Consider the following 27,409-nt stretch of genomic DNA (forward strand, 5'->3'; position numbering starts at 1 on the left):
ATATATATATACAAAGTGCTTACCAACGTCAACGATAGACGAAGTAAACAACTTGCTTAATATTATGCCAGCGGGCTTTTGAGGAAACATACACCGTGTTTAGACTTTTGATAATATTTATCAGGTTGAAAGCAGATAACAATAACATTAATGCGCCGTGTTATGCTGACTGTGAATTTCGCTGAGTCATTGCCGCCCATAACATTGCTCTTTTCACCTGGTCTGTGAATTGATTACTTTATCCTGAGTGTCACGTGACTACAATTTATGCTCACGTGCTAGAAACGACGACAGGATGTGATATGTTTTAAATACCTCACAATGGCTGTGTTAATGTTGAAGTATCGATGTTAAAGGAGATTGGGATGCTTAAAATATTTTTAAAAATTTAACATATTTTTACAATAGGAAGCATAGTTAAACAAAGCTTTGGCTGTTGAGTTTATTTAACGTTCTTCGTCTCCAACTTTCTATCCATCTATAAATTCCAGAACATTTTTAGACCTCTCATTTTACGCCATAGTCCACATGCCCTTTATACACATTCTCCCCCACCTCCCCTCACCCCACCACACGCTGTAGACATCTAATGTAATTTGAGTATTTCTTTCTTAAAAAACTTCCAATATTCAAAATGTAATAACATAGTCTACATTCTATTCTACTATATTACTCAAAATAACAATAATGCTTACAGAAGATAACATGATTTATCTTCAAGTATAATGACTATGTGAATTATGACACATCATAATTGATACGCCCCCACCCCCCCTCCATGTTATGCTAACGTCAGTTATAGACTACCATTATATGCACTTGTCTGTAATACTGTCTTGTGATTTCGTTTCACATTTGGCCGTTTTGAAATTTAAACAAACTGTGTGCATGATAAACTTAAGGATATTGTTTTGTTGGCCAACAATAATTTTAATGTTATGTTTAACGTATCCACACAATGTTGACCCCCCCCCCCCCCACAGTCTATATACTTCTACACAGGGGCGTAGCGAGGGGGGGGGGGCGGGGGGTGCGGACCGCACCGGGTGACACCATTTACGGGGGTGACACCAAGGCAAAAAATAGCAAAATATATAGTGAAAAACTTGAGGGGGGGTGCAAATCGAAAGTTCGAGGGGGGGGGGTGCAAATCGAAAACTTGAGGGGGGGGGGGGTGCAAATCGAAAATTTGAAAGTTTGTCCCCGGGAAGGGTCGCTACGCGTCTGAGGGGGTGACACCATTAAGTGCAGCACCGGGTGACACCCGACCTCGCTACGCCACTACTTCTACATTGTCGATTTTTCAGTTGCACCCCCAACAGTAAGCCCCACTGCACAGGGCTTATGAAGTAAAATATAAAATATTCCTTAGTTTAAAAATATGTTGGTTTTTATATTTAGTTCGTTTCAACTTTTTAACTTTGGGATTTTTCACATCTAAAAATAAAATATTTAGCAATCCCCGTAATCGGGAATTCCAAAATACACGTCAAACTGACTCAGACGATTAGAATGATGGGTCAGACCGCCATGTTGACTATTCGACATCTTATTTTAAAAGTCTTAAATTAAGTGAGTAGAGTCTTTTTATTATGTTAATAAAACTATTAAAAAAAAATATTGTATAAAATATCACGGTAAAATCTTAGTTTAGCGTCGTAAATTCCAACGTAGCTAGTAATGTGCGATGATGGTAACTATTGGTAACTAATGAATATTTCTTTCATTTGGCCATATTTATGTCATATTTTACATAATATAACAGATAATTGAATAACAAATCACAATCCATGACAAAAACAATAAAAAATATCCTGGAATAAACTTTAAACTACCCCGTTCGAGACAACAATGAGTAAATACAAGCAGCGGCCATGTTTCAAAAACCATAAATTGTCTATTCGCATGTCTTTTGTGTTGATTTTGTGGTTTAATATGATTGTTTTGTATTGATTTAATATATGCCTGGGGGTCGTCCATAAATGACGTCACACTTGTAGGGGGGAGGGGGGGGGGTCCGTAATTTTGTGACGTTGTGTGATGGGGGGGGGGGGGAGTTCAGATGGTGCGACGTCACACTCTTGCATTCTAAAAAAGAAAGGTTAGAATAGAAAACGAATTTTAGACGTTATTTTGCGTTTTAGAAAACTGTTTTAATATATTGTAATTACAATTGATTAAAATACTCTATTTTGACAGAGTTCAGACAAGATTTTGGAAAAAATATAGCTGTTTAAAAACAAATCAGCTCAGAGGCGTAGCGATGGGGGGGGGGGGGGGGGGCAGGGGGGGGGACGGGACATATGTCCCCGGGCGCCGACCTTAGGGGGCGCCTAAATGGGTTGGAAAAAGTAATCGAATGATGGAGGGGGGGTGCAAATCGAAAGTTTCAAGGGGGTGCAAATCAAAAGGTTGAGGGGGTGCAAATCGAAAGTTTGTCCCCGGGAGCCGAGAAGGGTCGCTACGCCTCTGGTGTGACGTCATTTTAGGGGGGGGGGTCTGGCTTTTTGTGACGAAGTGTGACGGAGGGGAGGGGGGGGGGGAGGTAAAACTCGTCAAAAAAAGCGTGACGTCTTTTATGGATGACCCCTTGTATAGTAATTTTTCTTTTTTTTTTAAAATATAGTTGACATGAATGACTAATAGACCTTTTCAGACTTAATAGTGTGCATCCAAGACAACAACAATTGTTGGGAGGTCGAACTTGTGAACACTTTATTTGCAGTAAGCAAATCAATATTAGATCGCTCATAAATGACGTCGCTCTTAAGATAGTAATGACAGCGTGCATTATTACAGAGCAAACATATGAGCATATTGTTTCAGATTGAAATCGTTATTTGTAGTGGGGCGATGTTGAGTAGAACTCAGCGATGTGATTTTGGAGACGGGTCAGGTTTTTTTTTCTGAAAACGGGATGGTTGTGGGAGAAAGACCAGCTGTAGAAGTATGACGTGTCATTCATTGGTGATCCATTTTCTCAGTGGGGACGATAGGACTATTAAGGAGGGTCAAGAAATGTAAAAAAGCATGCTGAGTCGCATTTCTTGAACCCCACCTTTTCGTTCCCCCACTGAGCACATCGTCACCGAGTTAACGCTCGCGCGTGACGTCATGTACCGGTACCGCCGACCGTTAGGCTAATTTTATAGAAGAAAAAAAAAACAAGCACTGCCGTTTTGACGTAGTTTAAGCGACGTTTAATTTGATTACATAAGTTGGTGTTCATTAAACAGCCCCTAACACATCTATCACTTGTCCATTTAAACGTTCGTGGTTATTTCTGCAAGCTTGCTGTCTTGAGACTTTCGGCCCTTGAAAAATGTATTAAGCTCTCACCGTATAGAACTAGACTACCCATATTAAGCTCCAAAAGAAGCTTGGTGAAAACAGGATTGCCGTCCGATTTTGAAGCTGCTTTGCGCTTTATAAAAGGCACAATAAACGATAAGATGACACTTATATTAAAGTAAATTATAGTTCTGAATCTTGATACATATATTCGGAAATTAAGAGCCAGACAGTCAACATGATATTTCAATTTAAGTCCAAGAAAATAAATTTCCTCAAACGATGGAACATTACTAAATTTTCGCGCAGTTTAGCGAAATTGAATTTAAGTATTTACGTCATCTTACAAAGCGCGATAGCTTACTGGTGCTCTAACGCGGCCCATGCTAATGGCCGTATTCCTAACGCCCCGCATTAGACGCGGCTTATTCCTTGGCAGGCATTTGGTGGCAAGCCGTTTTGACGGGGATAATGTGTTGAGGCCGTTTTGCCAAATGTCTTAAACTAGCAGGCTTGCAATATTCATGATGATTCGTTTTGAGCAAGGTATACGTATAGTAATGCTTATTTATCGTTATTTTGATTGAACAAAGCATTATACAGGTTCTCCGTCAAGCACCTAGATATTTTTCCCCGTTCACCTCCTTTCATGATACCGACACGTCATAATTTGCAGAGCCGCCTGAGTTGACGTCACACATCTTTACTCACTCCCGTAGCAAATCATATGTGACATCATTTATGGACAACCCCATATCACTCACTTGGGTACTTGATATTGACAATTTGACAACAAAGGATAACCAAAATGTGTCTGGCAGGTGGAGACTTGCGATCGACCTTAATGACAACACGCACTTAAGGGGTGGACTGGCTCATTGTTTTAGATGATGTTTTACGAGGGAAGCTGGTGGATAATACATTTTGTCTCTCTGTATATATAAATGATGACAAACATTTAATGTTGTCAAAATTATGGTTAGAGATCTTAGATAAGGCAGAGTGAAGCGTAATTTTTTACATTATGACTTGTTGTGACATTGACCACAAAAATATGACGGAGGTTGGGGTTTAATTAAGGTAAAGAGAAGTAAAAAAAAATGTCATAAGTTACGATAGAATCACTAATTAATGAAAAGAAAAAACTGAAATGAAAATAGTGAACATTCAAACAATAAGAAAAAACTCAAATATATAGTAATAGTAAGATCAAATAAAAATTAGTAAAAAAAACGTGATTTAATACATGGATACAAGTTGCATCTCACAATGCTTCTAGAATTAATAAAGTTGTTTGTTAGGAAATTCAGTTTTTAAAGGGCAGAATTTAAAAAAAAAATGCTTTGTAATACGGACTATACAACAAGACAATCACATTTAAATACATTTTCATACGAATAGAAATGAAAGGGAAGCTACTCTAAATAACATTTTCTTAAGATGGCTGCTGTTTTTAATAGCAAATTTACTATCTCGAACAGGGTTGATAAAAATTAATTTCAGGATACTTAAATTGATTTAACCATAAATGGTGATCTATTATTCAATTATCTATAATATTTAATCAAAATATACGAAAATATACTCATATTTAATGACATATTCATTAATTCACTCTCTCCCACATTACTAGTTTTGGCCGAATTTACGACGCTAAACTAAGATTTTACCAATATCACTTCTCATATTTAGACCCTAAAAAATCCTTATGATACTTCAGGTTTATTAAAGTTTTAATTAATATTACTAGTTACTAGGGGAGGTTTGATGGTAGATTTTGGGTAGATTCCATATCGACACTAAACCATTAAATTGTAGTATTTTTACAGCTGTTTTTAAAGATTCGAGTTCAAGCTGGATTCGACTCTAGCCTCTAGTACCTACAGTATATTAAAAGTGAATTATTATTTTAAAATTAAATTAAAAATATTTCACAAACTTACTAATACTAGCATAGACCTTACATGTAAAATGTTTATGTATATTTAAGAATAAAAAACTCCAATTTACACTGTAGAGACTTAATTTTAAAATAATCAATAAATTATGTCTCTGATTTGGCTTACAAACCAAGAAAAATCTGTGCAAAAAAGTTGTTTGTGGGCAGACTCGATAAAACAAGGTAATTAAAAAGTCTAGTGACAATTTTAGCGCAATTTCCTTACGTTATCTAAAAATAGCTCTGTCGTAGCGTAAATCAAGAGCAGGGTTAGTAAAACCATTGGTTAGTTATTAAAACGTTTTTTATTAATTTTTTTCAGTATTTTACATGTTTTATTTACAATAGAGTTACATGACTAAAAACCATTGCGCGCCTACTGAACGTGATGGCGCAGCCATGGAACGCGATGGCACAGCTATTGAACGTGATGACGCGTGTGGTGTGGTTGGAAAAAATGCCTACTAATTCGGTCCAAATTTAATTAATTCAAAATTTTTTTGTGACCGAACGAAAGGATATTTTTGAAAACTTTCTTCGGCAATATTGTTCTAAATTATGGCAGGAATCGATTGGTACATGTTTCAAGTCGCTAAGTGGTCTGGTTGCCGAGATATGGGCCAAAAACTGAATTTTTTCGAGGTTTTTTGGCTTTTCCGGGAAATACATGAAAGAAACCCGGAATTTTTATGGCCTATGCTCATTCTCGTAACTTGCTTAACATAATTGCTTTTGGAACTAGTCATCGATATTGCTTCGTTGAGGAGGAGATACGACTTAAAGCCCGGACACACATTCATTCATCCATACATTCATTCATCCATACATTCATCCATCCATTCCCAGAAATGACGAGTTAATAAACGCAATTCTCCAGAATGGAAATTGCGCTAAAAAATATAATCTACATCTAGAATCTAGATCTAGATCTAAATCTAAATAATTTGAATGAAAAATTGGTTCTTTATTTTTTAATTCTATAATTATTACTGTAGGCCCCAAATAAGACTTTTATGGCATGGCTTTAAGTATTACATTACTTGTTTTTCCTGCTTAGACCTAAAGTCTATTTTGAAAAGGAATGTAATTTAAAAAATATTACCGATACCAGATACTCGATGTAGTTTTAACTTTAGCTTTGTTGTTTGACCTATAAATACTATGGCTTAGCCCTATATCATTTAAGCAGACGACAATCATCCGACTTATGATTAAATTCAGCCATCTGACGTCATGAGTTGTTTAAGTTTAATGCGGATAACTAGAACTAGATCTAGATCTAGTTACTTTTATAATTAATAAATAATAATTATATTTACTCTACTATTTTTTTTTATTTTAATATTCAGACTTTAGATTCTAGATGTAGATTCTAGATCTATAGATAGATCTAGCTAGATTCTAGATAGATCTAGATTCTTCATCTATTATCTATTATCTAGATCTAGAATCTAGAAATCTAGATCTAGATCTAGATCTAGAATCTAGGTCTAGATCTAGATTTAGATCTAATTACTTACTTACTTAGTAATACGTCTAAGTCTAGTCTAGATTCTAACTGTATTACTAGAGTAGAATCTAGAGATCTAACTTAATAAAAACTTATTTTAAAAAACTAGGAGCTTCTAGATCATCATTGTGTCCATCCATAATTATTCATATTGTGTGTTGTTGACGTTTCGCGTCAATGACAGCCTTTGTACTTTGTCGGCTTTCTGTTTTTGATCCTTTGCTTTGTTATGTAATGAGCATGAATACTTGTGGGCAGTACAGATGGTTGAACTATTGTTGTGATGAGTTGAGGGCAGCAAGTCACATTAACTACGTCTTTATGTTACTTCATGCTAATTTAAAGTTATTATTTCACTAACACGATTGAAACACAAATATATTAAATTCTAATAAATATTGTATGATTGTCAGAGTTACAATTAAATCCGACAATCTTTGCACTAAAAATCTTTTATGTGTGTTATAAATATGTATACAACCCACATATATATATTTAACATTTACATTACATTTTAGAAATTGTAAGTTGATTTACAAAATACATATAATTCCATGCAAATAAACATTTGTGACTTTTTTCCTGTGACTTTTTTTCCTACAATCTTATTCCACCCTTGTCAAATGGTTAATTTATACTGTAATGCTGACCAGAATAAAGGGTAGAAATTCAATATGTGAGTGATTCATACATAAGCACTCTAATTAAACTTTTTTTACAAGCTAATTGCTTAACATTCATGTTTTTGTAATTAAGTGTAGGCTAATTATATGCTTGTTTTCACAGGAAATACAAGATCACACTAGGAAATATTGGAGGAAGAAAAGATAACAAGCACTGACAATAGAAAGCCAATTTCTACCATATCTAAATATAGAACTTTGCTACTATGTGTATTCTGTAATTGGGTGTATGCTATTGCTAGGTAAACCACTTTAGTTTTGCTCAAACAAATCATATACTCTTGATTTTTTTAGACATTTCATGAACTATGTAACATACTGGGAAATAATAAGTAAAAACAGTAACTAGCCATTATATATAGATCTAATATGCAGTTGTATAATATACAATTTAATCAGTCACATTTTATTCTTATTAGTATTAGTTTCGCTAAATACAATTTCTCAATGAATTGATTATTTATTTGGTTATAATAAACAAAGATTTTTTAAAACTTAGCAACAAAGAGATTTTCACAGAAAACTGTTGAACAGCTATGGTAGAAAACAGTTTACATGGCAACAAATTCTCTTGTTTCAGGTTTGGAGGTCAAGGTTAAAGCATGGAAGAAACAGGAAATGGGACAGAACCATTTATTTCAGGTAAAGGTATTTTTGTTTTTAAAACTACAGAAGAATCTAAGGTTATAAATAATTAATATTTAATGAAATTTCCATGCAAAAACAAACAAACGAAATAAAATATCATAAAATGATAAAATGATATGATAAAATACTATCAAAATTATCTCCCCTTGTACCTCTCCAGGACATCATGAAGCCGAGATCTGCTATGGAGGTGAAGCTGACTTACACAAGCACTATACCGGCTGTAAGAAGAATCCAGGTCATGTCAACTTTATACCTGTTAATGATTTTAACTTGGATCATCTCCCCTCAAGTTACCATGACGTCATCATCTTGGAGGTAATCAAAGCTTTGTCTGCCCTAACGGTCCTGATAAAGGTCAAGTACACCAGTCTAGAGAGACCAAAGTCTGTTCCATGCTTCAGTGGTCAGTATCCATTTTATAACACCAGAGGAAGTGACGTGTTGAGGACAGGGACGGGGAGGGTGTGTGAGGTGGTCAAGTGCACAGAGAGTGACAACAAGGGCACTTGTCCATGTGGCAAGTGTCAACACTCGGACACACCCAGCAAAGTGTGGGGGGAGGTTCGTGTGTTGACAGCCACACATGTGGTGTTTGATGAGAGTGAGGCGAGACAGACCAGGTGTGTTGTAGGTTTTGATGACAATAAAAGTCCTGGGGTCAGTCTTGATGGCTGGGGGGTGGAGGGTATGCCACACATTGAGGGAGACTGGTGTATGTTTACATGTGTGTCATGTGACTTAGAGTTGGTTGATGAACTGGACAAGATGTGTCGGCACTTTGAAGGTCTATGCAGGAAAGTAGAGGACAAATACATGGGATTTTATGATGTGGACAAGTTGACCGTTATAGTGTCACATCCTCATGGCTGTCCTAAACAGGTCTCTGTAGGACAATGGACACACATACATGAGAGGAGAGGCTGGTACAAGTACACGTACACAACATGTACATGTCCAGGCTCCAGTGGAGCACTTGTCTACATAGTGGGATATGTCGGGTGGTTGTCACGTCCCCACAGTGGATCAAACTCTGAAGGAAATTATAGTGGGGAGGATGTGTTGTATTGATCCATCTGTAACTGTTGGTTCTCTCCCCTTGTCAAATGTAAACAAACAAAATGGCGGCTCCCTCCATTAAACTTGTGTGTCATCAGCAACTTTGTATTTTAATGTAGACAAGAAATAAATTGTTTAGTTTCTTTCACGTCATTCGTTTAGAGTTGTTAGACACATAAACAAAATTATAAACAAATGTTTATTGCTGCAAACATGTATTTTGTTGCTTATTAATTATGAATTAATCATTAAGATCATTAATCTGTATGAACTTTGTGGATTTCATTTGTACATTTTTGTTTCAATAATTAATCAACAGTTTGTATTTGTTTACAAACTGTTTGTATGGATGTCAATAAAGTTTTAGAATATTTCAAAGTTTCTTTCATTCATTTTATTATCGTTAATAATCTTAATGTTTTGTGTTGATGATAAACAAAACACGATGGTAGTGAAGAGAAATGTCGGCAGTCAAGTTTGTAGCTGAGACTTAATGTCGGCAGTCAAGTTTGTATCTGAGACTTAATGTCGGCAGTCAAGTTTGTAGCTGAGACTTAATGTCGGCAGTCAAGTTTGTAGCTGAGACTTAATGTCGGCAGTCAAGTTTGTAGCTGATAATGTCGGCAGTCAAGTTTGTAGCTGAGACTTAATAAGTTAATGTCGGCAGTCAAGTATATAGCTGAGACTTAATGTAGGCAGTCAAGTTTGTAGCTGAGACTTAATGTCGGCAGTCAGAGACATAATGTCGGCAGTCAAGTTTATAGCTGAGACTTAATGTCGGAAGTCAAGTTTGTAGCTGAGACTTAATGTCGGAAGTCAAGTTTGTAGCTGAGACTTAATGTCGGCAGTCAAGTTTGTAGCTGAGACTTAACACATTTTTTTTTTCTTTACTGACTGATAATAAAACCTTCGTACTTAGACATAACGAATTAAAAATAAGATGGTCAAAGGGAAGTAACAATGAAATTTATGTTCCGTCAGTGGATGCACACAGTTGTCTCCTATATATTCTTATATGTTCATTTCTTCAAGCAATGTAGGCCTACTTGTTCAGACAAATTGTAATCGGAAAATGCGTTAATTTTGCTCGGAATGCAAAGCAATTCCCCAAATGAATATAATTGAACTATCATAAGTCAGTTCGAATCCCCCAAAAAGCCCCCACCCCCTCCCCCTAAGAGCCCTTTGTTAAGTGTGTTTTAATAAGAAAATGTATTTATTAATAATAACAAATAGAATACAAAAATATTAAAAGAAAATGTAAGGAAATAAACAGGTTTTTATGAAGTGTATTTACCTTGGAAATCAGCCTACTATCTTACGGAAGATGTTGTCTGAGGTGTAGGTAGGAGGAGATTGGTGGAGGAGCTTCACTTGGTGCACTTAGTAGCTACAGTATTAATGCTAAACTCTTTTGGTCAATTTTAGTTCACTTACTCGTTACACTCTTTATACGAACCTTTTTGTATAAAATTAATTGAACTTAGCTAAAAGTCACTGAATATAATGGAACTAAAATGCTACTATAAATTTTTGTTACTTTCGTTTAATTTTCATCATCACTTTTCTCTTCATTGGCCTTTGAGGTTTTCGCCATGTTATCCTCACTTTCTCCTGTTGGCCGCTTTAAAAAATACCTGGCCAAGGAAGATTTTTTTTCAAAATACTGCTGGAATGAGTTAGGCAACTGTCACTTATATTATTTGGGGCGTTTGGTTTCCACGTAAAGTAAATAATTAGCTTCTGGTGCTCGTATCTTAAGTTTTGCTCGTGTCAAAACATCGTTTGCCTTGTCAGCCAGAGCCAGTCATCAAATATTGTTTGGCTGTTTGTGAGATAATTGTTTATTTACCTAACGCATTAACAACAAAACTATAACAAAACTATGTTAGAGACAATTTAAATATTTAGAGATTTCATTCTCACCATAGTGTTTTATCCTCTGACAATGTTTTTAGAGAAGGTATTTAGTACACTGTAAACTATAATTATAGTATACTTACGGATTTACATTAATATCTCTCAAGTTTAAATAATGAAATTTAAATGGCATGATTATCACATTGCCGTGTTTCCTGCAAATTATTTTCACTAGCCACCGTGTTTCAAAATCAAGTAGACTCTTCTAAATAGACATATATATATATATATATATATATATATATATATATATATATATATATATATATATAATTGATCTATTTTATATTGTTTTGAAAAGTGAGACAGGCCATTTTACGTGTAGATTTAAATGTGGTCATTGATGCAAAATCATTAAACATTCTAATTAACGGAAGCAGAGGCTTGGTGTGGGTTCTAGGCGTTAGGTCAGTGTTTGTGTGTTTATGTTCATGTTGTAAAGTTTAATGTATTTGTGTAATCAAGTCGCCCAGCAGTAAACTAAGTTTCTGTGTAATTAGATAATTAAGTTGTTAAACACGAGGCCTAGGTTCTGGGTAATAAGTTTGCGATCAAAACGACGGAGGATGTTATATGTGTGTTGTGTTTTCTATACAAGAATACATAGGATCCTTGACATCTATTAAAACTCAATACCAGCAAGTCACAGCGTTTACGCCTAAATGTAGCTGACAACTTAAGTTTTGCTAAAATAAATTGACGTATATACCGCTATAACGTTGCCAATGGAGCTCTAAGTTGAAAACCCATTGGTTCCTTAATGGGACGACGTGGTCGGAAAGTCTACCGTGCGACTTTTATTCTAAAGTCTCGAGTTCGGAACTCCGTAGGAGTCCGTAGGGGGTCTATGTGGCCACCCATCTGTGACGGGAGTCAGTTGCCCCCTTTGTTTATCAAGAAACCGTCTGCTGCTTACGATGGAGGGTTTTAAATAATATAAATATTCTGTACATTTAGCATTTTATTCGAGCTGATTTTGTATTTATACTATATTATTATGTAGGCGTACTAACCCGTAGTTTTGTAAAAAATGTTACAGTTTTACAGTCAGTTTGTAGTATTTTAAAGTTACCAAACAGAGTCCGCATCTGATGACAACATTTAAGAGTGACACAATGACAAGATTTTTTACAATTTTGTGTCAAAACTAAGCAGTATCCAGCTAAAATAATAAAAGATAAGTGAGAGAGGGGTGACATCCCACCGAAAATGCAATTTTTTTGGGGGGCGATGGGGTGACACCTTTAGACCATTAGTAAACGCGTAGGGTATCATCCGACCATGTGACGAACACAATAAAAAAATTGCGCATGATTAAATTGCAAAATGATTAATAAGTTTTCTGAGATTCATTTTAGCTGCTTCTGTATGTTCGATTCTTAGCAGCGCAAAATTTCTCACTTAAAGGCAGATCTACAATTTTTTTATACAGAGGCGTAGCGACCCTTCCCGGCCCCCGGGGACAAACTTTCAATTTGGCGCCCCCCTCGGGAGCAAACTATTGATAATTTGTTTTTCCAACCCATTTTGGCGCCCCCCCCCCCTTTGCTACGCCTCTGGTTTCATAAAAAATAACATCAACATAAGGAGCAAATAATGAGATTAAAAAATTCCATCATAGACATCGAAATCCCATTCCCGATTACCGTGGAATGTTATAGAACGTTTTACTAATTAGCGTACCCGTTCACGATGCTGCTATCTAATCCAAGATACCAGGGTAACGAAATTTTTTTTAAGGGTTTCATCAACGCATTACCATTTGTGTATTTTAAGTCGTGTGACATTGTTTCTTAAACCCAGATAGTTAAAATGTAAACAAAGCCGCTGCTATTTTTTTTTTATCTTTGTTACTGTGGCGGAGGTCTATCCACATTACCGCTCAGACGCCTTTAAGCGTGTTGTATGAAAGCATTGAGTGTGTTATTCCTCCTCCGTAATAGGGAGGTTGAAAACTTTTCTGCGACCGCTCATGTATCAATAGCGTTGCGGGAGTGAATGGTTACACTACAGTAGGTAGTCGGATGCAACCTCTGGTTTGGTGTAATCATCGAACGTAGAGGCCCACAGTGTCCCTAGTGTAAGCTACTCTTGTGATTGGTGTCATCCGTAAGCCGGGGGCGTCGAAAGCTGCCCCTAGCGCAGTTTGATTGTAAAATAAGCAGCACCCCTGACTCCGCAGGACGCACAATTAACGGATCTTTAATAACTCAGGTAGCCGCTTCGTAACTCGGGGCGTCCAACTGTTACTACTGCGATAGAGGACATACCATATTCAATTTAGTAATCGATTTTTAGTAGCCCTACATATCCCTAGAGAATAGCACTCATTAAAATGAATAGTAGTGCTCATCGGTAAACACGGAGCGCACCGGGTGATACGACCGCCCGGGCACCGGCTGATGCACCTGTGCAATTTGACCGCTGAATTAAGTAGTAAAGCTGACCCGCTGCGCCTTATAACCATCAACGGACCCCAGGTGCAAAGATAGCCGCTGAGAAACTCTGGGTGACACAACGCACCGCCTTACTGCCGGGGCGACGCCCTCCGAAATAAAATAAAAATTTAATGGCAGAAACCTTCCCAAAAGTCAGAATTTCTTTCAGACACCTTTTCAGAAAAATGTCTGAAAAAAACGACATTCCAAAGTTTCTTGGCGATTGGATGAAAACAAAAAAAACTTAATGCGTTAGTAGCGTTATATTGATTAAAGATTAGATCAACAAATGAAATGCCATTAATATAAAAATAGAAAGTATAAAAACTTTGACAGACGTTGGAATTGTTGTGAAAGCACTGTCCATGGTTGCTATTTTTAAAAATGGCTCAGTTGTTATCATGGATGTTTAGTAGGATGGAATTTAGGGGGAGGGTAGACATTTTGGAGGGAGGTCTAGGTCTATGGGGTGGGGAATTTCCTAGTCAGTTGAGGTTTGTAGAGATACATGTAAATTTACGAGTGCCGGGTGCCAATCTAAAAAAGATTCAAAATTCAAGTTTATTTATAGGATAATTCTTTCAATGTCTAGCACGCACTGCGGCAGCCCCTGTAATCTTATTATTACATCTGGGCCCTATTCGACACCCCCCCCCCCCTTCCTAACTAAATGCCACTGCCTGTACAGTAAGAAAAGACGGGGGGGGGGGGGGAAAGGGGGGGCTTTTAATTATTTAATTAACTTTTAATTATTTCTGTAGTCGAAAAACAACTGGATTTCGATTAATTTTTTTTTATATAAAACAAATATTAAATTCCAATGTAAAAGTTTAAATTTTCTAAAAGAGGAAAAATGGCCCATATTTTCCTAGGCCACACTGCCTTGCTTCGCTAGTTTTACGGTAGCTACGCAACTGGAGTCAGGTCATAATATTGACCACACTATAGGGCCCTACCTTCACAAGCTGAATTCATGGAATTAAGAAAACTCTAGATTTTCAGCTCCCTGGACCGTCAGGTTCAAAATGGAAACATTTTTATCTTCCTTAGGAATTCTGTACAGCGAAAACAAACTAGCACTAAAAAGGGACATTATTTCCACATAACAAGGTTATATATTACATAATAAACCAACTCAAAACGTCTGTGTTAGATCAGTGGTTCTCAAACATTTTCGAGTGGCGACCACCCTTTATAAAAATTAAGTGACCCGCGACACCCATAGAATTAAAAAGTCAAAATTAATAAGGAAATTAATCAGTACCAAAATAAGATTTTCTAGTAGACTTTCAATATGAATCATCCTTGATAACTGTTTAAATGCGATTGGTGAAATTGCATGCTATACACTAGCCTCAACATTCACGGTTGAGTTTTTGTTAACGCTAACCTCATGTCATTCCCAGAATTTAATTTATTTCTTGTTATGTTTTTAACTGGAGAAGTGTTGAAAATCTATTCTCGCAAAGATATGTAGACACAAAAGGAACTTAAACTCGAAAGGCAATCAATTTCACGTTTGGATATGTGTGGTGCATACTACACCGAAATTTCGTGAGCAGTTTTTCATCTGACGCGGAATCATTCCGCACATTTGAGAATGTATCTTGTAATTCATTTGGAATGCTCGCAACTTCAAGGGAAGCAGAGAATGGGTAACGTAAATTTGTATATACCTCACAATCATACTCATCAAACATGGCAATATTTCCAAGATTTATTTTTCTTCGCCAATTTCGCAGCTTTGATAATCATTAAAAGAGATAATATTCGTTTATTTCCCTGAAGCTTCAGGTTAAGCTTATGTTGATGTTCGAATATATCTGCTAGGTATGATACTATCTTCAACCACTCTTTGTCGTTAAAGTATATCAAAAGGTATTGTTTCCCTTGCACTTCCAAAAATAACTTGATTTCATTTTTCGATTAAAAAACACGATTCACTATTTACTTTTGACAGCCGGCGTACTGTAGTGTAGAAAAGCAGAATCTCTTGATCTTAATTCATATCTTTGCACAGTTCTTTAAACAGACAAGTGTTTAGGGCTCCAGATTTAACATAATTTACGACTTTCATTAGCATTAGCAATGGAGTCGGAAGAGTCTTGCTGGTGAGGGCATATCGGTGAATCATGCAATGGATTCTCCTTGGTTAGGGAGCTAAATCTTTTACTATTTTCTGAAAGCCCGATCTTAACTTAAACATAGATGGTGCACCATCCGTACAAATCCCACAGCCGTTTTCCCATTTTAATCATCCAGGTTAAAAAAACATATTTATTTTCTCCATGATATCTCCACAAAATGTCAACTCTTCTTTGCCATCAACCGGATGAATATATTTCACGATGACAAACATTTCAGATATTCTTCTTCTTTTTTTTTTCATTGCTAAGGTTTAGTCTACTAGTTGCAACCCCACAGAAAGCTCTTCGCGACCCCCTGGGTTCGCGACCCCCAGTTTGGGAACCCGTGTGTTAGATAATAACTGCTGGACACATATGCAGCGCGTTTTAAAAGTTAACCTCAACCTCTCAAGTGTAGACTTAAGTGCACTTACGTAATCTCAACAAAGCAGATACAACAAGTCTGTGAGTACTCTAGTTTTGACCTATGGTAAGACAGTAAACAAAACCACTTGATACATGACATGACACTTACACGTTATCTGCGACATGAAATGACATGACATGGAATGACATGACATGACATGACATGACATGGAATGACATGACATGACATGACATGGATAGATGGACGGATGGATGGACGGACGGATTGATGGATGTCTCTTATCCCTTTCTTATTCCTTTCCCTTATCCTTTATGTAAGGGCTGGGGAGTTATTTAATTATTTTATTACAAAAGGTGAATGTCGCTTTTTGTGTTCCTTTGAGGATTGTTGTGGTTTTTAGTTAAGTAGTCCGCTATTCTGGCGCTGATATGATTATAAACCATTTGAAAATCATTATTACTTATGCAAACTTTGTTTTGGTGTGTGGTTCAACTTTGTTTTATGTCCTAAATGTTAGTTACTGTTGTATTAGGGACTATTTTCTTGTGCGTAGTATTGGTTTTTTAGTTCGTGAATGTGGTGTGTGGACAGGGAGGGACATTCTGTGGGAATGTCGAGGCTTGTGTGTTGAAGTGTTTGTGTCGTATTTTCTGTGGTGTATGGTAACGTAGAGCTATTTTTATACTGTTTTATTATGTTTTCCTTTTAATAGTTTTCTTATTTTGTATACGAAGTGACTACGTACTATTTAGTCACTTCGACTTTGAGAAGTCTCAATGGATGTTGAATCCAGACCACGTGATAGTATGATGGTCTGGGTTTAGTCATGGATTAATGTAGATTTTACTTTCATTTATGTGAGCCTCTTGTCGAGACTGATAATTGTGTGCATTGAACTAGTAGTTTTATGCTCAGTGACCTGATATTTAAGTTTAAGTGTGTTCTTTGTACTACTTTCATTTGAAAGTTCATTTTGTACAATATCCATTTTATTTTCAATTGTGTGTCATTTTAGTGCCTTGTGTATAACCTTTTTTACATTTTAAATTGATTTGTCTATTTTTCCTCTTTCTAGGACGGTAGTCCAAAATTGGGTGTTTTGCTCCGTTGAGTTCTGTTTTGTTTTGTTGAGTTTTGTATGTCTTGAGTCAACTTGAGTGTTTTGTTTTGTCTACTTTTTAAAATTAGGCCATATTTTTCCATTAAATTTTGGCTCCATATTTTTGTTAAATAAATTTTATTAAATTGTTAAATATTTTTTTTTAGCGTAGACTAAGGTTAGGGTTTACCACTGTGGGTTTTACCACGGTTGCACTGACCTGGACAGTTTAATTAGATAAGCCTAGTAGTAGGAGGGTAGATAGTATTGATCCCCCCTAGCAGGGCTTACATCTATCCACATCCTTATCAATATGTCTATTGTTATGGCTATCACTATCCCTATTTCAGACATATCCGTTTCCCTATATTATCTTTCCCTATGCCATTTTATTTTCCTATCGCTATCTCCATCCATTACCTATTCCTGTAACTATTAATATTCTTATCCCTATCACTATCTCTATTTTAAACACACCCGTATCCTTATTTCCGTCCATATCCCATTTCATTATCCATAACATTATCCCTATCGATTCCACTAGTTATTTTCGTATCAAATTTCTTTATCCATTTTAACTTGTTTTATGTTTCTAACTAATTAATTTAGGTTTGGCCTATCGGTAGATCTAGATTAGAATCTCTAGATCTAGGATAGATAAATTTATTGTACAGTCAAATTAGAAGAACTGCCCAGCGTATCCTATTAAAAATTGATAATAGTATTGGAACCTAAAAAAAAAAGTAAACAGACGTAACGTTAAAGCTATAGCCGAAAGAAAATTCAACTTTATAATGCGTTTAATTTTTGAATGGGCAACATGGTCTTCCATGTATGTTGTGAAAAAAGTAAATAAATCATGTGACGACACTATATATATATAAAAATGTTCTGAACATCTATAATTAAAGTGGTGTTTCTACTATTGAAAATATCAATAACTTAATTAACGTCTTTAAATGAATTTGTGTTTAACAGTTTGGTAAAAATTAACATAATTCTCTACATAAATACGTATTTTACCGTTCTACATATAGTGCAGATGCTCTCTTGTAGCCAAACAGACAAAGTAAATATATATATATATATATATATATATATATATATATATATATATATATATATATATATATATATATATAAATTAGTAAACAAACTCTAGTTTTAGTGGAATATAGATATATTTTATATTGCTAACTAATACAGCAGTAACACTATACTCTTAAGGAAAAAAGATTAATTTTTTACTGAATAAAAATCACTTAAATGACAATAAAATTAACAATCTAATAACAAAAGAAAAAAGTCAAACGTACTTTGAGTCGTCATGGGCGCTTAGACAATTACATTCAACTTCACATTTACGTTTAAATTCACACTCACATTCACTTACATTGACATTAACCTTCACATTTTCATTTAAATGTATATAATTTTAAAATGTAATCAAAACTAGTAAAAAAGTGAATGAAGAAAACAAACATGATATGAATGAAATAAAGGAAGTATAATGGATGTGTTATAATTGTCCTGAAAAATAAAACATTTTGATAGTTTTAGCTGTTTTATACCTCCTTACTTCATATACGGAAAATAAAGGATGTATTGTAATTTTGCTAAATTTTTTAAACAAACGTTTGGAAAAGAAAAAACTTGCTTTTGCAATTTTGTCTGTATATCCGTAAACACGATTGTTAGAGTACCATTTCAGTAATGTTGACGAAATTTCATTTGTAAGTATTATATAAAATTTGTAATTTGGTCTCAATTTTTAAGCGATTTCCAATAACCGGAAGTGTTACACACTCTTCTTCCGTTTTTTAAAGTCCAACTACTAGAAAGCCGTTAAAGTGTGAAGAAGTTTTTTTATGCATTAAATTGTATGTGCAGTATTTTTTTTAACTACTGAACAATTTCCGGCAATCGGATGTGATACTTCTATTTGTGTGTGAATAATATAACATCAGTGATGTTTCCAGCTAGAAATTTTTTATATATAAATAGAGGATCTTTTACTTATATTTTTTAAATATATTTGAATGATCTCCGATAAACGCCAGTGCTATTATACTCAAGTTCCGTTTTGTAAAATACCCATACATTAAGTACAGTTTCAATTAGGTTAACGGAATTTTATACATTGGTATGAAAAGGTATTATCTTAAATCTTTCACGTTTTGAGTGGTTTCCGGAAACCGGAAGTAGTAATTTACGGTATTTTAGATTTCTAAAAAAATATCAATTTGTTTCAAACTTTTCATGTAGGTAAAGACTCAATGACCATTTCATGTGACATAAATTGAAACTTAATTAAATGTTTAATTCACTTAAAAAAAAATATCAATGGTTCCTTTATAAAATACAAGGTTTTCGTGCTATTATACACATTTTGGTACGCGATCATTTGGTGTTTGGTGCGAAGTACTAAAAACTAAAAAAAAATAAATTTACATTCCAATAACACTATCTTCCTTAATGATAAATAAGACTATATGAGAGAGTTTAGGGGAGATTACTCCCGATTTATTTCTATCATATTAAAAAAAAATGAAAATGTTTTTATTTTTTTAAATCCCTCTAAACAATCGTTCAAAATAAATATTAATTCACTTTCTTCGCTAGAATAAAACTTGGCTAACTAAACATTCAAACAAAGAAGAGAAATGATATTTTTCGCACATGTATTTGTATAGATTGTGCAAATGCACTCGCTTATCTTCTTTAGAATTTTTGTAAAGAAAACCTGATTTAATGCAATTTAATGTTAGTCTACATTTCTCCCATTTCCCAATACTCCCGGTATCGATTATGTAAAGCTTGCCCACTATAGTTTTCTTCTGAGTTTGCTGCACTGTGGGTAAGAGACCACCTATGATACCCTAACATGTAGACAAACGCTCCACTGGAGCCAGGACATGTACATGTTGTGTACGTGTACCTGTACCAGCCCTTCCTAAAATATTCTTGTTTCCATTGTCCTACAGAGACCTGTTTAGGACATCCATGAGGATGTGACACTATAACGGTCAACTTGTCAACTTTAATACAATCCTTATATTTGTAACTCAAGACTTGAGATACATTATCAAAGATCAAAAGCTTTTTTTTCAATTTATCAAGCATTTTCAGGTCACATGATACACAAATGAGCTCACACCTGTCAGTAAAAAATGGGTCCGTCTTGACCTTCCAGCCATCAAGACTGACCACAGGACTTCTATCGTCATCAAAACCTACAACACATTCTGTACGTCTCGCCTCACTGTCATCAAACACCACGTGTGTGGCTGTCACTATCATAATCTCCCCCCACACTTTGCTGGGTGTGTCCGAGTGTTCACACTTGCCACATGGACAAGTGCCTATATCATCAGTCTCTGTGTACTTGACCACTTGCCACATGGACAAGTGCCAATATTGTCAGTCTCTGTGTACTTGACCACTTGCCACACCCTTCCCGTTCCTACCATCAAAAGGCTAAGTCCTCTTAAGTTATAAAATGGATACAGACTACCAAAACGTGGAACAAATTTTGGCCACCATTCACTGATGTGCTTGACCTTAATCAGAACAGTTAAGGCAGACACAGCTTTTATTGCCTTCAACACTAAACAGTTTCGGTAACGTGAGGGGAGATGGTCTTTTCTTTAATTTTTATTGGGAATAAAGTTGACATCACCTGGATTCTTCTTACAGCTGGTTAAGCGCTTGTGCAATTCAGCTTCACCCTCAAGACATGCAAAAACTCGTCACAGGCAAATGACCGACAGTAAATTCTGTTTTACTTCATGTCTGCTGATTAGCAATCTGCTTTGAAGTTGTCGGTCATTTAGCATTCTGCCTTGAAGCAGTCGGTCACTTATCATTCGACCTTTTGGTATCAAAGTTTTGTTGGTCAGACATTTTTTAAAATCAGTCTCGATATTTTTTCTTTTTTTTCTACGAGATTTTATTCTATTATTATCTATCTCCCGAGTTGCCACCCCCTGTTGTTTCATATAAGACTATTCGAGAAAGTTTAGGGGAGATCACTCCCGGTTTATTTATGCTATTAACAAGAAAGATTTATATGATGTGATGTCCGTATGGAACCTCTCCCCACCATACGCCATCCTTACGCATCCACAATCGTTTAAAGTGTTGGTTCCATAAATTGACGATTTCTTATGTTTTCAAGATAAATCTAGATCGTAGTCGTCAAAGTAATTCAAGCTTATTAATTAAATCTAACGGTTTGTGGCCTATTATGATTTTTAAAATTTAAAAGTTACGAGTATTTACAATAGGTTGTAGTACGAACTACTGCTAACTCCTGAGTTGTGATCCCAGCCTTATATCCGAGTACACCCTCACATGGGTATCCCATATTTTTAAAGCCTATGCATATATCTAGATCTAGAACTGATCATAATGTCTCCTAATTTGTTGAGAACAAATACATACGTACATTTTACCTAATATTCCCTATGATCACCAGGCCCGAAATGGTAACTAAGAAACGCATCTAGGGAGTTTAGTCCAAAATAATTCAATCTAGATATCTTTTACCTAAAAAAATGACTATCCAAAACCTCTCTTGTAAGCACAGACGGTATTGCATTTTTCGTTGATTGTAACGGTTAGTCTGTATGCTTGTGTGAATGCAATGTAGACCCTATGCATTACATAGTATAATATTCAATTTAAATTTTGGTTATCACCTCACTACGCAATCTGACGCTATTTGACTAAGTAAATTTCAATTTCTGTGAATTTTTAATAATTCGTCATAATTCTGCCGTTGTTTGTGTTTTATAACTCTAAAACCAACCCATTTTATTGTCATAAGCTAACGCCCTAGTATCATGCATTTTGGGGTCGTCCATAAATGACTTCATACTCGTAGAGAGGAGGGGGTCCTTAATTTTGTGAAGATGCGTGATGAGGGAGAGGGCGAAGGGGGGGGGGGGTCAAGACGGTGTGTCGTCTTTTTGTATTTTGTATTAATGACTAACAACAATTTTGATGTCAAATTTAATGTATGGGTGACCGCACAAAGCTCCCCCCCTCCCCCCACCAAGTCTATACACGACCACATTAATGGTCGCATTAGGTTGACCTCACATTTTAGCAGCCAAATATAAATGATTCTTTTATATAAAATAACAAATGCAGTTTTTTATATTCCGTTTCAGCTTGGTAATTTTGGGAATATTCAAATCTTAAAACATACTAAATATAGATATAGGAAACCACGTAATCGGAATTTCCAGAATAAACTTCAAGGTGTCTAGGGCGTCAGACAGCCATATTGGTTATGAGCCTACACTATCTTACAACTTAGTTTTAGTTAGTATTTTCTTCATTTTATGTTGATTTAACTATTTTAATACTAACTACCGCCAGAAGTATTAATTTTATTGTTATTTTTACTTATTTTATTTTTGGTCAAGTATTCCTATATGGCTGGCCTATAATATTTTTGTCGTTTCCTGTCTTGCTGTGTAAGATGATAATTCAAAACATTACCAGGGTTCTTAGTATAAATCATAAACAAGAACATGTCTTTAAACTTTTTATTTCTAAAATTATCTTTAAATGAAAACATCTAAATAATACGATCTGAAGCAATTAATTTAGAATGGTAACATTATTGTCAATGTTCTAAATCTATTCATGGCATTGTAATAATTTAATATAGATCGACTTCCATTTTGCAAACGTATTAGTATTGCACCTTATAGACTTATAGTTTTATTTGGCCTATCTCAATTAGTCTTTTAATGACTGTGCAAGATAGCTTTAATAAGAATAGGACTAAAACATAAAAATTATAAGTATATTTTTGAATTAAAATTGAAAATATTTCGTAAAATAACAATTTAATCTACATGTTAAATACACAAAGTATATGAACGACTGGATTTCAAAAAACAAAACAAAACACGAAGACCTAATTGATCATAACTCATGACTCTGATTTCTAGTTAAAACACTACACTACACTACGGAATGCCACACGACACCAAACGACACGACACGACACCACACCTCACCACACCACATATAGATCTAATATGCAGTCATATAATATGTAAACCATTTAACCAATCACATTTTATTTCCAATAAGGTCCATCAAACACGATTTCTTAAAGAATTACTTACTTGGCTACTATAAACAAAATTATTTTTAATCTTAATTATAGAAATAATTTCACAGAAGAGTGTAGAACAGTTTTGGTAGAAACAGCTTCCATGTAAAAAAATTCTCTTGTTTCAGGGTTAGAAGTAATGGTAAAGCATGGGAGAAGCAGAAAACAGGAAAGAACCATTTATTCCAGGTAAAAATATTTGAATCTTTGTTGTACATAAAAAAAAAAAAAAAAAAAAAAAAAAAAAAAAAAAAAAGGAAAAAAAAAATTAAAATAATTAATATCAAACACAATTTCCTATTGTAAAATATCTCCTCTGCATCATACATGCAAAAAAAAACAAAAAAAAAACAAAAACAAAAAAAAACACCCAAACAAACCAAATAGTTTTTGTAAATTTAAATGACATCCCCATCTATCTCTCCAGGACATCATGAAGCTGAGATCTGCTATGGAGGTGAAGCTGACCTACACAAGCACTATACCGGCTGTAAGAAGAATCCAGGTCATGTCAACTTTATACCTGTTAATGATTTTAACTTGTATAATCTCCCCTCAACTTACCATGACGTCATCATGTTGGAGGTAATCAAAGCTTTGTCTGCCCTAACGGTCCTGATAAAGGTCAAGTACACCAGTCTAGAGAGACCTGAGTCTGTTCCATGCTTCAGTGGTCAGTATCCATTTTATAACACCAGAGGAAGTGACGTATTGAGGACAGGGACGGGGAGGGTGAGGCATGTGGACAAGTACACAGAGTGACAACAAGGGCACTTGTCGATGTGGCAAGTGTCAACACTCGGACACACCCAGCAAAGTGTGGGGGGAGGTTTGTGTGGGGACAGCCACACACGTGGTGTTTGATGTCAGTGAGGCGAGACAGACCAGGTGTGTTGTAGGATTTGATGACAATAAAAGTCCAGTGGTCAGTCTTGATGGCTGGGGGGTGGGGAGGGCAGACATTGAGGGAGACTGGTGTGAGTTTACATGTGTGTCATGTGACTTAGAGTTTCTTGATGAACTGTACAAGATGTGTCGGCGGTTCCATGACAAATGATCTCAGGACAAATGATCTCAGACAAAATATCTCAGACAAAATATCTCACGGACAAATGATCTCAGGACAAATGATCTCAGGACAAATGATCTCAAGGACAAATGATCTCACGGACAAAATATACCAGGACAAAATATATCAGGACAAATGATATCATGGACAAATGATCTCAGACAAAATATCTCAGACAAAATATCTCACAGCGAAATTTTAATAGTATGTGCGATGATTTTAGTTGATTTGAACTTTTTTTTATTGACTGTTAATATGGGTTTGTTTACTTTTTTACGCATAATAATTGTGAATAAAATGAATTTGTTAAACCTAACAAACCATCAAAAGATTTATTAAACTTTGTCGAAGCATTTGATTCGAAAAAGTAAAAATTATAACAAACGTACTCCTTTAGCCTGAAATTTGTAATAAATGATAATGTATAAAACAAATAAAGTAATGGTAGTTACACAACATTAAGTTTCAAAACACGCGAAATATTTTTCAAAAATGTGAATGGGTCTTCAGGATCGTAACGATAAACTATTGTTTTTATTGCATCATCAACACAAACATAACGTTTACGTTTCTTTGCTGGCAGGTACATCAATATGATCACACCTCTCCAATACTATGTGATCATATATTGTGTGAACTCTTGCTCGACATGTCCTAGTTTCACATTTCCAAATCTCTTTGCCTGCTTATGGCAAACATAAATTCACCAGAAACTAATGTCCTTAAATCTATCTGCGAGGTAACGAAATAGGCCATAACTGAGTAATCACCACTAATACTGGTTTGTTTGATGCACACTACGACAAACTTAGCTCCGCGATGACCGCTGTTTGTTTAAAAAAGAATTTGTCACCTGATCACTAAGGTGTGACCGACGCATAACTATTGACTGTTGATGCTAGTTGTATTGTCCATGGAGGGCGGATGTCTTTCCCTTAAGGTATGTCTCTACCATCAAAGCGGGCGGCCACCTTGATACGAAGGTGTATCTTTATTGTTATTTCATTCCTTTTATCTAGTTTCGTCCACCTGACGTGGTACGATTGTCTCATGTTTGGCAAGCCCACCTACGCTGTCTATCAAAAACAATCTTTAATCTTCGTATACTACATTACTAATACTAACTTTAAAATGTTTAGTGCAATATGACAAATTTATACGGCAAACATTTCTTACAATTATTATATAGGCCTATAAACAATATTAAAACATAATAAACATAACCATATGACAATCAGTAAAAAAAAATTCAGATCAGCTAAAATCATCAACTACTCTATTAAAATTTGGTGTGAGATATTTTGTCTGAGATATTTTGTCTGAGATCAATTGTCCGTGGTATCATTTGTCCTGATATATTTTGTCCTGGTATCTTTTGTCCGTGAGATCATTTGTCCTTGAGATCATTTGTCCTGAGATCATTTGTCCTGAGATCATTTGTCCGTGAGATATTTTGTCTGAGATATTTTGTCTGAGATCATTTGTCCTGAGATCATTTGTCCTGTCACCGTGTCGGCACTTTGGTGATCTATGTGTAAAAGTATGGGACAAATACGGGACATTTGATGATGTGGACAAGTTGGCCGTTATAGTATCACACCCTCATGGCTGTCCTAAACAGGTCTCTGTAGGACAATGGACACACGAACATTTGGGGAGAGGTTGGTACAAGTACACGTACACAACATGTACATGTCCAGGCTCCAGTGGAGCACATGTCTACATACCGAGACATGACAGGTTGTGGTCACTCCCGCACAGTGGATCAAACTCTGAAGCAAATTATTGTGGGGAGACTTGGTTGTATTGATCCACCTGTGACTGTTGATTCTCTCCCCTTGTCTAATGTAACTTATGGTTCTCCCCTCTTCTCTAATGTAAACAAACAAAATTGCGGCTCACTTCATTAAACTTGTGTGTGTCAAGACATGAATGTCTTCAACAGCAACTTTGTATTCTGGTAAAGGCAAGAACGAAATTGTTTAATTTCTATAACGCCTTTAGTTTATAGTTCAAAACTAAACACAGAATGTGTAAACACATGCTTTAAATTTGTAACGGTGACTGAATGACTAGATCTAAACTATTCTAAATTCTACATTAAAGACGCTTAAAATATTGATGCTATTTTTTTATTTGTTGTAGTCTTACTTACGGTTGGTCTGCCGTGGTTATGGCTATGATAAAGAAAGTTGCAAACCTACAGTGATAATCTGTGATCAACCTAAAATGGCCTTACTATATCCATAGCTTACTAACTCCCATAATATCAGTATATAGTTTATGTATATAATTTAGAAAAAAATGTAATAATTTTTTCTTATGTCATTTTTTTTTTCGTGTTTATATAATGTTGTGTTTTTGTTTATCAAGAAAAACAAATCTTTTTGTAATAAGTAAATAAATGTTTTGGGAAAATTCAAAGTTTCTTTCATTTATTTTGTTATCGTTGATAGTCTCAATGTTTTGTGTTCATAATAAACAAAACACGATGATAGTGAAGAGAAATGTCGGCAGTCAAATTTGTAGCTGAGCCTTAATGTTGGCTGTCAAGTTCAATATAGATCTGTATATTTAGTTACTTGGCTAATAAAAACTTCGTTCTTCGACACAATGATGTAAAATAGGATGGTCAAGGGGAAGTAACAATGAAATTTATGTTCCATCATTGGATGCACACAGTTGTCTCCTATACATATATTTTCATTGATTTAATAAGCGCTGTAGGCCTACTTGTTTAGACACATTTAAATGGGACCATACGTTAATTTGCCCAGAATTTGCACCCCATTCCCTTATTTCAATAACACTCACAGGAAGTTAAATGTTTAATTTTTTTAAAAGAAGGTCTACATTAAATAAGGTACGTCATTTGTCTTACCCCCCTTCCACTATAACACGTAATGACAGTTATGGGGTCGTCCATAAATGACGCCACACTCATAGAGAGGAGGAGGGGGGGTTCGTAATTTTGTGACAGTGTATTATGGGAGGGGGGGGGGGGGGGGGTTGGGGGGGCGATGTTGTTATGTCACACTTTTTGCATTTTAAAAAAGCAATGTTAGGAAACGAACGTTTACCGTTATTTCGCGTTTTAGAAAACTGT

At 35.4% G+C, this 27,409-nt stretch overlaps 1 protein-coding gene and 1 long non-coding RNA gene across 2 annotated transcripts; both read left to right on the forward strand.

Moving 5' to 3' along the window:
- The first annotated feature begins 1,492 nt into the window (after positions 1-1,492).
- LOC131932922 (uncharacterized) lies at positions 1,493-9,499 on the forward strand. Its single transcript, XM_059289814.1, has 4 exons — positions 1,493-1,572; positions 7,527-7,665; positions 8,004-8,065; positions 8,232-9,499. Exons 3-4 carry the CDS (start codon positions 8,026-8,028, stop codon positions 9,140-9,142), a joined length of 951 nt encoding a protein of 316 aa, XP_059145797.1. The 5' UTR covers positions 1,493-1,572; positions 7,527-7,665; positions 8,004-8,025; the 3' UTR covers positions 9,143-9,499.
- A 12,849-nt stretch (positions 9,500-22,348) lies between these two features.
- On the forward strand, positions 22,349-26,686 carry LOC131932923 (uncharacterized). The gene is made up of 3 exons (XR_009384757.1): positions 22,349-22,429; positions 23,363-23,423; positions 23,662-26,686. It is a non-coding gene; the product is annotated as an uncharacterized LOC131932923 (long non-coding RNA).
- Positions 26,687-27,409: the final 723 nt, after the last annotated feature.

The sequence above is a fragment of the Physella acuta genome, unplaced genomic scaffold, assembly GCF_028476545.2.
Source record: "Physella acuta isolate Inbredline_101_S28 unplaced genomic scaffold, ASM2847654v3 ptg002319l, whole genome shotgun sequence".
NCBI classification, from domain to species: domain Eukaryota; kingdom Metazoa; phylum Mollusca; class Gastropoda; family Physidae; genus Physella; species Physella acuta.